General features: G+C 52.2%; 1 protein-coding gene across 1 annotated transcript in view; it reads right to left on the bottom strand.

The window, feature by feature from the left end:
* Positions 1–11,830, bottom strand: part of PAPPA2 (pappalysin 2) — a 190,148-nt gene extending 178,318 nt beyond the window's left edge. The window contains exon 1 of the mRNA XM_050962976.1: positions 11,092–11,830. Coding sequence (XP_050818933.1) covers positions 11,092–11,806 — 715 coding nt within the window. The 5' untranslated portion in view covers positions 11,807–11,830. The remainder of the gene's footprint in view (positions 1–11,091) is intronic.
* Positions 11,831–14,751: the final 2,921 nt, after the last annotated feature.

Below are 14,751 nucleotides of genomic sequence, written 5' to 3'. Positions count from 1 at the left end.
CTAGCTGGCACACTAAAGCAATGGCCTAAGGATGCTCTGCATTTCCTTGAAATTCATAGCTGCCACTGGCCAGATACGCTGCAGGAACCCATGCTACCAGGTTGGCTAGAGAACCTTCCACCAGTGGAATCCTCTGGCACTTCCCAGGCACGGGTGGTGCGTATCATAGGCCAGGGGACGCTAAGCCTCCCCAAACAGCCAGGCATGGCCCCACCAATGCTCCACTCCAAGCCCCTGCCCACGTTGCTTCTCTTCCCGCCTTTGCTCAACCTCTCCCCTGAAGCTGGTGGGGACCGGGGCTGGAGCTAGGGTGGATGGGCTGGCAGGCCGGGACTCAGGGCGGCTAGGGCTGGGCTCCTCCCGCCACGGTGGGGAGCATGGGACTCCAGCAGGGAAGGGGGGCAGAAGGGGCAAAGCTGGGGGCTAGCTTCCTCAAACATGCAATTCGCGCGCCACCCATGTTCCCAAGCCCTTAGCTAACCCAGAAAGCATTGCTGTCTTTCTGGGTAGGGAGGAGGTATCTAAAGCAGCGGCGCAGTCAGGAGAGCAACACCAGAAGCAATAACTCAAAACACATGTCATCTGTTTTTCTGTAGGGGGAAAGAGCAGGGAAGGGGAATCTTGGCCAGATTGAAAACACAAGCTTAAATGAACCTGATCTGAGTCAAGAGAATAGGCCGCCGGGTGCTCTGCCGGGTGCCACCGCTGTCTGCAGAAGCAATTAGCAGGTGGAGGGACAGCTAGGGGAGAGGAGAGATGGATGGGAGAATAGGATGGAGAGTAAGCAAAGGGAAAAGGGAGGGAAGGAGAAAGCGTGAGAGGCAAGAGCGCAAGTCTGAGGCGAGCGAGGTGTTTTTGAGCAGCTCTCCGTACAGTGTTCCTCTGGGATGGGATTAGATGCTAAGCTTTTTATCTGCAGGCCAAAGCTTTTAAGAATTAGAACACGGCAACCCCAAGCAAAATAGACTCCTCCAGGAATTGTTTCCCTAACAGCTTCTAGACAGATTTATAGCTTTCCTTTACGCTCTAGTTTTCTTCTCAGTCATGCACTCAGCATGGGTGGGCGAGGGTCAGAGAGGAAAAGGAAGGACTCATTCCCCCTCTCCAGACCTGGTACAGCACAGACAGGTGTGATGCAAGCCACCTATATGCCGCAGCAATGCACCTCAGCCCAGCTAGAGGACAGCCAGCCAGGCAAGGCAAGTGAGTCTCTAAGTCTCCCATGTTTTTCCCAGATATAATTCATTTTCAGCGGGTTTGCACTAGTGGTGGGTTTGGCCTCAGGTCTCTTTGCACCTACCCTTACATGCATTTGGGAGAGGGGGGTAATTTTCAAAAGTGCCTATGTGACCAATGCACCTAAATCCCATTGGCTGTCATTGAGACAGCCTCGTAAGGATGTACGTCACTTTTGGAAATGGGCCTTGGGCTCCTAAGTCACTCAGGGCCAAATCTTTAAAGGTATGTACATGTCTAATGAAAGTTTCAAAAGCCTCTCTGCTCCTAACACCCATTGAAATCAATAGATGCCTACGAAAATCCAGCTAGGAGCCTAAATACCTTCAAATAGCTGGCTCTTCGGCATTTTGTAAATGTTACCCTCTGTGTTTCAAAACCAACTTAAGTTAAACCGGTGCAACTTTATCCTGCAGACAGGGCCTTCAATCAGTGTTTAAAGAGATTTAGCCAAAGCAATGCAAAGCCCTGTGTGGACACATTCAGTTTGGCTTAACCAAGTCCTTGTCTGTCTAATTTAGGGTTTTACACTGCTGCCCATCACCAGAGTACGAGAGTGTTACCTGACTTGAACTAAACTGTAATTAGACTGGTTTACGCTGACATCAGTGTGTCCACACAGCCCTTTTGCACCAATTTAACTAAATGGTTTTATTTTAAAATCACACCGTAAAATTAAGCCTGTGCCACTTTCTCATTTGGACAAGTTTGGCTGAGATTTTCCAAAGTGACTGGGGCCTCGGAGGGCATCAACGTGTGGGTGGCCAGTTTGAAATACCTTTCGAGAGGGCGGGTGCTCCGCCTCAGACCACTTTTCAAGGGTCTCTGATTGGGCACATGAAATCTGAGGCACCGAGAATCACAGCTCCCTTTTAAAAATGGCCCTCACCTAAGACCAACAGCTCATGGAAGCAAAATGGAATTTAAACTGTCTAGAAAACCCCGCAAACAGAAAAGCAACGGAGCCCTCCAACCCCTGCCTGGGGATCCCGTCTTGAAGGGAGAGTTCATGATAACTCTTCGGCACCACTACCCTCCCGGCCTCTAGAGCCCTTGCCCTCGGTTCACCACTGAGACACATCGTTGCCAGATGTGGTGGCTCCCACGCAGAGACGTCAGACACTGCTAAGTGTACCTGCAGTGCGTTATATACATGCCTTTCACACGCGCATCCTTTCCTCTTGTCACAACTCCAAGACGCCCTATGCTCCAATACCACTCCTGAGTTTGCCCTCTGTCTACACCTGGGGCACTTCTCAGTCTCCTGTCAACGCATCTCTCTCTGCTCCTGTTCTACAAAGTGGCTCCCTTTTTGCTAAAGTCTTGTTTACACACAGACATTGCCTTGGATTAATGTAAATCGGTTTAGAAACAGATCAAGGCCTGGTCTATGCTAAGAAACTAGGGCAGTATAACTCCCTGAGCAACTCAGTTAAACCAACCGAACCCCAGGTGTAGACAGCGCTAGGTCAAAAGGAGAATTTTCCCATCAACCTAGTTGCGGCCTCTTGAGGAGGTGGATTACCTACGCCAACGGGAGGTAGCATCTTCATGGAAGCACTACAGTGGTGCAGCTGCAGTGGTGCCACCGTAGTGGTTTGTGTGTTGACAAACCCTTAGTTAAACTGGCGTAAACCTGTGTTGATATGCTTATATTGCCTTAAATCTGGTTTGTATCAATTTCCCTTTCACCTGTCAATTACCTGTAATTTGCAAGTGCAGACCAAAACAATACAAGCCAGATTTAAACTGATTTAAGAGGGTCCACACGCAGGGATGCATTGGCTCAACTAAACTGGTTTGTAGACCTGGCCTGAGACTGACTTACAACCAAAATTGTGCAAGCTTCTCTACACATAGACCAATGCATCTCAAGTTCACAGTACCCTCTGCCATTCCAGTCCTGTCTTTCTGCCTATTGCATATCCGACCTGGCCATCACCATGATATCTAGGCATTATGTGCACAAACGAAGGAGCAACAGTGATCTGGAAAGCTCATACTTTCTATCCCTCCACAGCCATCACGGTTTTCCTCTTGCTTGTGTTCCCTAGGGAAGTTGTAGTTGGGTGGTCTGAGGTCTTCTCTATTTCAGGGAGGCCTGTGCAAAGAGATGTGAAGGAGAAGGAGTAGCCACTCATCCTGACCCTTTGGAATATGTCCAAGGAAAACAAGCAGACCCAGGTTAAGCAGACCCACTCATTCCTGCCAGGTCTCATAAACAAGCCAGCTTTGTGATCAGCTATGCCAAAGGCTGCTAGTACATCTCATACAGGACATCAGCATGGATGTTCCTTGCATGTACAGGTCACCCGCTGTGTCATAACTTTCCTACTCAGATCTAAACCTTAGAGTTCAGAACATGAGAAGCTAGCATGAAACCTCCAAACTTAATTACCAGCTTGGATATGATATCGCTGCCACCAGCCAGAAAATTCCAGTGTCTGGCTCACTCTGGTCTCCCCAAAACCTTCCCTGGGGGACCCCAAGACTCAGATGCCCTGAGTCTCACCACAAAGGGAAATAACCCACTTCCCTTCCCCCTCTTTACCTCCTCCCAGATTTCCCCGCCCTGGGTACTCTAGGATATTCCCTGCTTCAAGTCCTTGAAACACAAATACCGAGAGATCAAATCTCTCTCCTCTCACCCAGAGAGTATGCAAAGTCACACTTAGTAAATCTAACACAAAGAGATTTTCCCCCTCCCTTCGTTCCTTAGCCTTAACCAGTGAAAAAACTCAAATAGGTCTTAAAAAGAAAGCTTTATATAAAAAGAAAGAAAAAGACATAAAAATGGTCTCTGTATCAAGGTGACAATATACAGGGTCAATTGCTTAAAAGAAAAAATGAATAAACAGCCTTATCCAAAAAGAATACAATTTAACACATTCCAGCAACTACACACATGTAAATACAAAAAAAACAATATAAACCTATTGTCTTACTATCCTTGTACTTACAACTTGGAAACAGAAGATTAGAAAGCCTGGAGATAGAGAGATCACTCTCAGAGCTGAGAGGGCCACCAAACCAAGACAAAGAACAAAGAACACCCACCCAAAAACTTCCCTCCCTTGACATTTGAAAAATCTTGTTTTCTGATTGGTCCTCTGGTCAGGTGTTTGGTTCCCTTTGTTAACTCTTTACAAATAAAAGAACATTAACCCTTAGCTATCTGTTTATGACACGCTGCCATGCTAAAACCAGGCATGCCACCACTGCATTTCAATCCTGACCTATAATACCTTTTGATAATCCAGGCCAGCAGCTCTGCCCTTGCACCTGACCTTCAAAGATTTCAGCAAAGGCAGGGCCAAGTTAAAGACGAATTCTGACCCAAGTTTTGGAGGCGATGACACAGAGAATTACAGCTTAGAAAATAATCCACAGCAGCTGCCTGTTGTGGTGTTTTCAAGAACTGAGACAAGAAGAAAGGGGAGAAAAGGGGAACAGAGAACAGAAGCTGCTATTCGCATAACCGATAATCCAGGCTAATGCTAGACATGTGTCCCAGAGGAGACAGGAACTAGGACAAGGCATTTGTATTGGGCCATTCCACAGTGGAAGGGACGAGGTCAAGTAGTAATGCCCTGGGAAGGCAGGAAAATAGAGCCCAGACAAGAGAGCAGAGTGCTGGGGACGCTGCAAAAGAGGAAGAGAATAATCAATAGTCTCAAGAGTAGCAATAGGGAGAGAGCAGGATCCATGCTCAGATGCGAGGAACAAGGCATCTTCAACTCCCAGAGAAAGGTACTCTGGACAGGAGGAAAGTCTGAACGCCTCAACGGCAAAGAATAGCATTTGCTAATGAAAGGTGGCTGTAGATGGGAGGTTAGTTAGGGAGCACAGAGGGTTGGGTAAGGCAGGGAGAGCTGGCGGAGGTACTAGGTTCCAGGAGGATCAGGGAAGGATGAGGCACCAGAATTCAAATGCGATGGTGGAGTCTTTTCCAGCTGCGAAGTTAGAATGTAGCAAACATCTGAGCAGAGGAAGGGTGGTTGGGAGAAGTGTTCATGCGGATAGTGAGGAGGCAATAGGCAAGATGTTGAGAGATGCCTGGTGAAAGAAACTGGATCAGAACAGCAAGTGATAGTGGGCTAGACCTTCCACACATCTTTGCTGGCAGTGAGTACTGATTTGGACCATCCCCTGTCAGGGGTCCAGCAAGTGCTCCCTCCCCCGCCCTCCACCCAGCCATGAGTGAGTGGTGTCAGCATGGAACAAAGATGTAGGGGAGCGGGCAGAAGTGAAAGTAAGCCGGTACGGTACGGCGCACTGGCAAGAGCCAGTATGCAGTGCCGGACTGGACCGGCTTCTCCAGAGGTGATTTAAAGGGCCCAGGACTCCAGCTGCTGCAGGAAGCCCCGGGCCCTTTAAATCATCGCGGGAGCTCCGGCAGCAGGGCTCAGGTGGGGATTTAAAGGGCCCAGAGCTCCGGCCCCTGTGGAGAGCCCCGAGCCCTTTAAAGCGCCACCCGAGCCCCGCTGCCAGAGCTTTGGCGGCGCTTCAAAGGGCCCAGGGCTCCCCACAGTGGCTGGAGCCTCTGGCCCTTTAAATTGCTGCCGGAGCCCTGGGGCTCCTGCAGCCAGGCTCAGGCTGGGATTTAAAGGGCCCAGTGCTCCTGCCACTGCGGGGAGCCTGGGGGCCCTTTAAATCACCGCCGGAGCCCTGCTGCCCCAGGGTAGCAGCAGCAGGGCTCCTGGGGTGATTTAAAGGGCCCGGAGCTCTGCAGGGACCGTAGCCCTGGGCCCTTTAATTTGCCCCTGAGCCCCGGGGCTCCCAGCTGCCTCTGCAGCTGGTAGCTCCAGGGTGATTTAAAGGCCCTGGGGCTCCCAGCCACAGCCAGAGACCCAGGGCCTTTAAATCATGAAAGGCCCCGCCCCTTCCGGTTGAGGCCATGTCCCTGCACAGGACTCTGTCGTACTGCTAAGTCCTTTAAGTTACTTTCATCCCTGGGAGTAGGGTAACTTTAGCAGGGAGCCGCAAGGTGGAAGGGAGTGGGCAGAGGGGGGATTAGAAGGTGGAAAGAGGTAGAGGGGAAGTTTGAAGGGGGGCCACAGAAGGGGCTTGACGTGTGTTGTGGAAGCAGAATGAGGGTGAGGTGGGTGCAGAAGAATGTGGATAGAAGCCAAAGGAGTGGTGAGTGGGAGGGGCGAAAGAAAAGAAAGAAAAGAAAACCAAGTAATAATACAAATAATAACCATTCATCTCTGGATCTTAGCATGCTTTACCAAGGGGCTCAGCCTTATTATTCTATGTTTACAGATGGGGAAACTGAGGCACAGACCAAGCAAATTACTTTTCTTAAGCCACACAGTGGTGCCCCGTCCCTTGCACTGTGATGCCTCCTGCAGGAGAAGGGGAGGAGTTGAGAAAATGCACAAGTCAAAGGAAACCAATCCCCTGGGCCATGAAGAGGCACAGCCTGCTACTCCCTAACACAGACTGCTAGCAAAGCGAGAGGGGTAGCAATGGAGTAAATACTCAGCCCAGGTGGACCATGCTGGCAGAATGCATGGAGGGAATCACAGGGAAGCCAAAGCCCAGGAATCACCGACAAAGGAACAATCCCAAGTGCAACAGAACCTGCTAAGAGGGGAGAGTTCTGAGGGCATGGAGATGCCAGAAGGACCGAGCTACAGGGAGGTTCAGGCCTAGGATGACTAAGCCAGCGTGACCTCGCTTAGCAGGTAACAGCAACAATGAGAGATCCAGTTCTGTTATCTTCCTCCACTATCGCCTATAATATCTTCAGGTAGGGAGAACCCCTGACAACACCACAGGCACCCCAGGACACTATGACAGTCCCGTCCTCAGTCTCCTGCACTGAAGGGGGTGGGGAGGAAACACTGAAGAGACCAAGAACTGGCATAAGCTCAACATGCATGAAAGCACTGGCAGTGCCACCTGTGCCCAGGAAACTGCTCCTCCCACAGGCAGACGGAGCTGCCTGCTGTGGACAGAGAGAGCCAATCAGACAGTGACTCGGAACCGGGGTGGAAAGGGAGAATAGTGTTCGGTTGACTCAGGGCCTGGAACCCTGGAGCTATTTACTAACGTCGGTGCCAGCAGTCATGGACAGCTCTCTCCTCTCTGTGTAACAACGGGCCCGGCCCCTTGAAAATCTGACTAGCCAGGCAGGCCGAACTCAACACCTGCAGGCCAGAGAGCCAGATCCACACAGCTGCCCTGCTGGTGTATCTGCGGAGCACCCTGCCAGTCTCAACCTGCCGTGAACACAGTGGGGAGGGCATGGAACCCTTCAGAGGGCCGACAGGCAGCACAATTAACACCATGTTTCTGTTTTCTTTTGTGCTGCTCGTCTCTTTTCCCCTTCTTGCCTCTCACCTAGCGCCTGAGGCTGCTATGGCAGCAAAGATGCAGCCGCCTCTTCGGAGACGGCAGGGAGCTCCTGCTGCTATGGCAAGCGCTTGCCAGACTTGTGGAAAAAAAGACATTCCAGCTGCTTTTCCTTGAGGTTAAGTGGAGTTTCCGTTGGTGGAGGGAAGCCTTCTGAGCTAAGGTGGGGTTATGGAAGAGCATTAGGGCAGAGGGGGGAGACCATCCATAAATGCTCTCAGTGGGCTGCAGGGAGGGGATGAACACCCGCAAGATCAAACAGGAAGAGAAGAAGCAGAAAAATCTTCTACACGCCCATAACTGAACCCACTCAACCTGCAAACTCTTTTGCTGCTATTCCCACCTTTGGCCAGACACCTTTGGCTGTCATTCCCACCTCTGCAGGCCAGACACAAATCTAATACCAAACTCACCCACAGCAGACAGCACCACCCTGGCCTCAGAGAGTGGTTCCTTCTCTAAGCAGGTTTGTGAGCCTCTCCTCACCAACGTGCCATACAGAGCCAGCTCTCATGTTTTCATTCCAAGTTCTGATCTCCTGATCCGCCTCAGCCAAGCCCAGCACCATCTCACACAGGGCCGGCTCCAGGCCCCAGCACGCCAAGCGCGTGCTTAGGGTGGCATGCTGCGGGGGGCGCTCTGCCAGTTGCCGGGAGGTCCGGTGGACCTCCCGCAGGCATCCCTGCGGAGGGTGCGCTGGTCCCGCGGCTCCGGTGGAGTATCCGCAGGCACGCCTGCAGGAGGTCCACCAGAGCTGTGAGACTGGCGAGCGGCAGAGCGCCCCCCGCAGCGTGCCGCCGTGCTTGGGGCGGCGAAATGGCTAGAGCCAGCCCTGATCTCACAGCTGTTTCGTAGCCTCTAAGAAAGGATTTGGTGGCCTAGTTCATAGTGGACAAGTATCTATATTACAAATGTTATCAGCGCATCAGACCCTTTGTTGGCAGCCTCAGCAGAGAGGCCCAGAACACACTGAGCCAAGGAGACAGAACTCCCTTACACTGCTAAAAGGGCTCACTCAAGAGCAGGACAGAGACAGGGTGCAGGGCGAGGTGAGGGAGGCCTGGCCTAGCTGCTGTGACTTGTGCTGTGTCTGCTCTGTTGCAAAATAAAAGCCTTGTTGTCTCCAGGGCGGGTGGGTCAGCACCTTTCCCCAGTATTAAATTCACTAATGGCCGGTGGAAAAAGGAGTCCTTAAAAGTTCATCAGCCATGCTCCCGCCGCAAAGCTCTTCTCCTCTCTTTCCCCCCAAAACACCTCTCTCCACCAGCGAGCAAGGCCCCAAGGGAAGACATAGTTCTGCACAGGTGCAGGCTGGGGAGTTACCCTGTCCTTACGATTCCTGTGGTCATAACCAGACTGGTCTGGCTACCTTTGTGTATGGCAATAGTGCCACCCTGTGGCCAGCAGGCACGTATTCCCTGCAGCCAGATCTCCCATGGGATTCCTTGGACAAATACCAGGAGGAACTTTGCTGCTATGTTCTCTTGAAGGGGACTAAACACAGAAGCCCTGCCAAGTAAGGCTGGGAATGTGAGAGAACAGCTGTGGCTAACTCAACTGGGAAGAATGGGAACCCCCATCCAAACCTGCAGAACAACAGCGGGATGCAGTGGAGGGTTTTAAAGGAACCCTATGAACTCAAGATATACCCCCAAAGAATCTTTTCACTTGTCCTTGCTTCACCTAGGCCAGAACCAGTTGATGAAAGGAAACATAGAAACTAGATAATAGTTTGGATCTGATCTAGATTTTGATCTGAACTTCACCAAAGCTGAGTGGTGTTTGGGGCTATGGGGAGGTTGTTTCAGACACATCTTTAGTTCAGACAGTATACGAGTATTTCACTCAGGGGATCTCTCTGGGATGGCCAGTGACCAGGTTCAATTAACCCGAGGTGTCACCCTCAAGCTGTCACCTGCCACAGCTCAGACAAAACACAGCAGCACAGAAAGGTGGAAATTAGGAGAGGTTCATTTCCTACATGTACATATTATTCTTCAGATGTTCCTAAATGGCAGTAAGTTTTTCAGTAATGATGATAGTTATAAGACCAGAGGAGTATGGGAGAGAGGTCAACTTGGTCTGAACTTCATAGGGATAAGTAGACCAGTTTGACTACAACAGAAATTGATCCCAACCTTCACCCAAAACTGCTTAGAGGCTCAAAAAAAGAACCTCACACAATGACCCAGTTCGATTAACTTTCCAAACCTTTATCCTTCCATTTCACCTGTGCCCCTACTCTTCTCTGCCCCCATTCAGGTCTGGAATTTCCAGAACATCAGGAGGAAGGTTTTGTCTCACAGTATTTCTGGCCTGACTAGAAGTGAGAAGTCACCAAATCTCCTGAGGGACTCGAGATTTCTCAACCAATGTTGCAGACCCAAGAGGTTTGCATAGTTCCTGCAAGGTTTAGAGATGCATCCAACCTTTTTGGCACTTACTGCAATTGAATCTGAACTCCAAACCTTTTGGGTTGATCTATCATTTAAGATTAGGGACAGACCTCAGATAGCTGAGGGCATGTCAGGTCCACATGTTCCCAATGACTCCTTGATGGGAAAGATTAATAACCTTGTTTCCTGTTTCAAGGTATCACACCATCCAGCTAGTAGCTGCCAGGTGTTTATCCCATAAGGACATACCTCCACTGATCAGTCCCAGATGCTGTTTTCTATTCAGTATTGGTGCCAGCAGCAGGTTAAGCAATTCTCAGATATGTATTTCCCCAAGGGTCTCCTCCAGGAAAACTCCCAGACCACACAGAATTGCCGTCTGGAGCTAAATCTCTGAGTCTGACAAAGGTTGGGCCCAGCTCCCCTTAGCCCTGCACCCTGTGTATCCATTTACATTGGTGTAAAATGGATGTAAAGTGCTACCAAATCAGAATGGTAGGTGATCTAAAGCCACTTTGCACAGGGTGCAGAGCAATGGGGAAGCAGGTCCAGAGGTGCCAATTTGAACCAAGTCTAAACTCTGCACCTTTAGTATCAGGCAGTAGGAGCTTTGAGGGATTCTGCTGGAAAGTTCTGCTGGCTCTGGATCAGACAGCCAGGATTGTATTTTATGACTGACATGGCTTGGCTCGCACAGTTGGATGCCTCTTCATCTGCTACATCTTAAACCACCCAGCACCTGCATGCTCTGGATGCATATGCCCAGTTTGTGGCTGGGCGAGAGGTTACCAAGGGGCAGCCCAGGGGCACCCAGTTTGAAGAGATGGATTCATTAATCATGCCACTCTGTGCCCAGCTCTACAGTTGGACCTAAATGGAGTCTATTCATCTGGCCCACTCTTCTCCCTAAGGTTCTGGAGTTTCAGATCCAAGGGAGCCTAGTTCTAGCCCATGTCTGGGGCTGGCGCTTTGCCTCTCATGCAGCATTGCTCGGGAAAGACCTTTCCCCTGGGGACTTGCACCCACTGGTATATGGGAGCTTATGCTGAGCAGGCAGCTCTCTCTCGTGCACTCGTGCGCTGGCACAGGGTTACCTCACCTGCTACGATGGCCGGGTTGCTTTGTCCTCCCTCGGGCTTCACCCAGACCTCGATGGTGAACTGGTTCCTGGGGACCTCGGGCAGGACCTCGGGCCGCACCAGCAGCTGCTCCCGGCTCCCGGAGAAGTAGAGGGCGGAGAGGCCGCCTGGAGGGGGGGAGCTTGGCCCTCCCCAGCCCGAGCCGCTGCGCCGCCTGGAGAGCTGGCGGAGCCTAGTCCTGGGGCGTGCGCGCTGGTGCAAGGCATCAGGCTCTTCCCACGTGTCTTCCACGCCGCTGGGCTCCGCGCTCCTGGGGTACCGGAGCCGCTGCAGCCCCGGGCCTTCCCCGGGTCTCCATGCTGCGGTGGCGCCGACTTTGCCTGTGGACCTGGTGCTGCTGGGAGACTCCTGGACGCCTGCGCTGCGCGCCCAGTCTCCGCGGGGCTTTGCGCCCGGGCTTTGCGCGCCTCTGCCAGGGTAGAGCGCACGGGGGTGGTGCTGCGGGATGGCCCTGGCTCGGCGGAGCTTGGTCCCGAGCCAGCATCGTTCGCCCTCCAAGGAGCTCTGGTTCTGGTCCCTCCTCAGCGCCAGTGACTGGGGGTGTCTCCAGGCTGGGTCAGCGTCAACAGCGCTGAGCACCCAGGTAGTTAGGAGCAGGGGTGTTGCCAGCAGCATGCTCCTGCGCACCCAGGACCTTGAGCCAACTGAGCAGGTGGACGGGGCAAGGAGAGACATACACGGGCTTTTAATTAATGCACGTGGCCCGCTTGATCTCCTGCGCAGGGGCTTCAGCCAGCGGGGTCGGGGAATCGTCTCTCCCCGTTGGGATCCAAACCCAGGTAGCTCTCTGCCCTTGCCCACTGATCTCCTGGAGTCCCTGCTCTGCTCTCTGCCTTTCCCTGGGTCTCTCCTTCCCACTGCCTGCTCAGGACACACCGCTCAGGTTTGGTTTGTGGGACAGCTGGTGCTAGCAAATGAGCGCCTGGTCATGTTCCCACATGGCTCTCCGGCTTGCGCATCCCTTCTCAGGTTCACTTCACAAACTTCCCTTCAGCATCTTTCCGGGCAGAGCCTGTCTCTGCTCCTTTCCACTCGTCTTCCCTATGCAAGGCGTTCGTTGTTCTCTCTTCCCTCTGCCCTCGGCTTGGTCTTGGGATCACCCTGGAGGTGACCGAGGGGCACCTACATACACGATCAATGCCCCCACCCCCAGAGGAGTTGGGAGCATGCAACGCAAGCTAGTGCTTAACTTCCATCACCGGGGCTTGTCTTCTGTTTGCAGCTCATTCCTCGGGTTGGTTTTGGGGGCTCTTCCCTTCCCGTAGATGGTCCACGTTCTTTTCAGGTGATGGCCAGTCACTGTCTGGCTCTGAGGTCCCTGTGAGATCTGCGCCCTTCTTGGGGTCCTGTAGGCTCCTGCGAAGGCAAAGAGAAGAGGGCAGCGCATCAGACGCTCTTATCTAGAAAGTCTGGCTCCCCCCTCGCCCTGTTTGTTTGCTTTATTTGAAAATGATGATGATGATTGATGTCCGATGCACATCACTCCACCTCCTTCCCTCCCCCGCGTGCCCTCCTCCCTTCTGGAAATCATCACCTCCTCACATGGGCACTGGTGGATGCTGCCTCTCTTTTTTTCACTCTTGTTCAGCCCAGACAATCAATAACAATCCATCAATAATCTCTTCCCTGCCCCCTCCCGCCCCCAGTCTACAGTGATACGGCCAAACTCTTGCTCAGAGACACCAGATCACTACACTTGCACACCCCCCCCCCCCCCGCAGTCTATCTCGCTTTTCAGTCCCATTTAAGCAACGCCTTTTTGCAACTGGTTTTCTTCACTCTTGCTCTTGAGAGCCAAAGCGGTCTGCACGCTACTGGGGATGGGCAATTGCTGGGGGGGAACAATAATCATAATAATTAATTATTATTAATAATGTATCGCTAAGAGCTCAGCCGTAGTTATTCTGCGGGAAGCATCGTTCTGAAGTTGCATGAATCTCTCTCTTACTGGAAGTGCCTCTGAGACATTGCTAAAGCATCAGCTACAGAGGTACAGGGACAGCACATGAAATGAACAGGGGTCGGAGCAGGACCCAGACAGGGAGGTCTCACACGGGACAGAGGTAAACGGGCAAAGAGTCTTTCTCCCTGTTTTGCCATGGGGTTATTCTTAGATACCGGGGATTTCTCACACTCCATCCGTGTTACACAGAGGCTCCCACACATTCGCTACTTCTGCCCAGAGCTACAGGTAGCAAACCCGAGTGACTTCCCTTTGCTGGGCAATGTAAACCCCCTTCTTCTCCCTTGCTCTGCTGAAGTCGCTCTCAGAGAGCTATTTTGACAGCATGTCCCTTTCTTAACTGGGGGGGGGTCCTTTACATTTGCTATACACGAACCCCACCCCTACCTCCAGTCCGCCCATCCCGAAATAAAACACCTCGTTTCTTGGAATGGGTGTCTCCAGGAGAGGCTTAAATTGCGCTTCCCAGAGCTCAGCTGGCACCATTGTCCAATCCGTAGGCGAGCGGGGCTGAGGAGAGTCTTCTGGGTCTTCTTGGTTGGGGGTCAGTACGTGCTCCCATCTCTGGTCCCACTCTCCGTGCTCTCTGGTCCCTCCGGGCTGCTCCCCCAACCCCCACCCCCGCCCCAGATGACCCTTAATGTTGGAAACGGGCGCTGGCGGCGAAAGGTGGGCAGAGGAAAATGCGATCCATGAGAACGGGACGCTGGGGAAAGTGGCTGGGTGGGAGAAGGGCAGAGACAACAAGCGGAGCGAGAGAACCAGGTGCAAGGAAGACTCGAGGGCTCCTCCCCCTTCCCAGAAGGAAGGCTTCCTAGCACTCCTTGCACGAGAAAGAATAACATGCTGGCTTGTCCCCCGCTTAAAATGGGAAGTGAGCTTGCATCACCTCCACTGTCCTTGCCTGTTATTGGGGACCACAAGCTGGGGCACTGCAGTTCAGCATCCATTCATAAGGCTTCAACAAGCATCTGCACAGGTCTCCAGCTCAGCCTCTCTCGCTCTCATTCCATTGCTCACCACTCGCCCGTTCTTGGCAGTCCAAAGAGGTTTTTTATTATTATTATTTTTAAAGTTGAACCATGTCTGTGTTTTCCTCCTCTTGTAACTTTTGCTGTGACATCATAGATCTGCCCGCCCTCTTTCCCTCTGCTCCTCCTTTCCATCCCACCCCTCACCTAGGGGGGAAGAGAAAGTCCCTTGTCAAGTGGGGGAGTGCTTGTGTCAGTTCCAATGTGTGACATGTACAAAGCCGAGAGACCAGGGTGCCCCGTTCCCTCCGCACCGATCCAAGCACCAGGCATCTCCCAATGATCCCATGTTTGACATGTGCGGAAAGGTGGGCTGGATTCGAGCCATGGGGGGGGGACACGCCACAAAATAAATCCGTACCGATCTATTAATTGCTTAATTTCACAACACGCCGCGGGGAATCGCATCAAAAGAGACAGGCAGAGCGAGAAGTGCACAGAGCCCACCCCCCGTGCCAGAGGGAAAGAGGCAGTATGTGCCAAAGGAAACCCATTTAAAGTGGGGTGGGGGGACTTCAGAAGTCGTTGATTTGTTTATGAAGAGCCCTGGTCCGCCCTGACACAAGCGTGCGGCTCTCAAGGTGGGCATGTTCAGTTTTGAAACCTCAACGAGAAGCGATTTCCCC

The sequence above is a fragment of the Gopherus flavomarginatus genome, chromosome 7 (assembly GCF_025201925.1).
Source record: "Gopherus flavomarginatus isolate rGopFla2 chromosome 7, rGopFla2.mat.asm, whole genome shotgun sequence".
In the NCBI taxonomy this organism is placed as follows: domain Eukaryota; kingdom Metazoa; phylum Chordata; order Testudines; family Testudinidae; genus Gopherus; species Gopherus flavomarginatus.
Note: the sequence above shows the minus strand (reverse complement) of the source record. Positions and strands in the feature narration are given on the sequence as shown.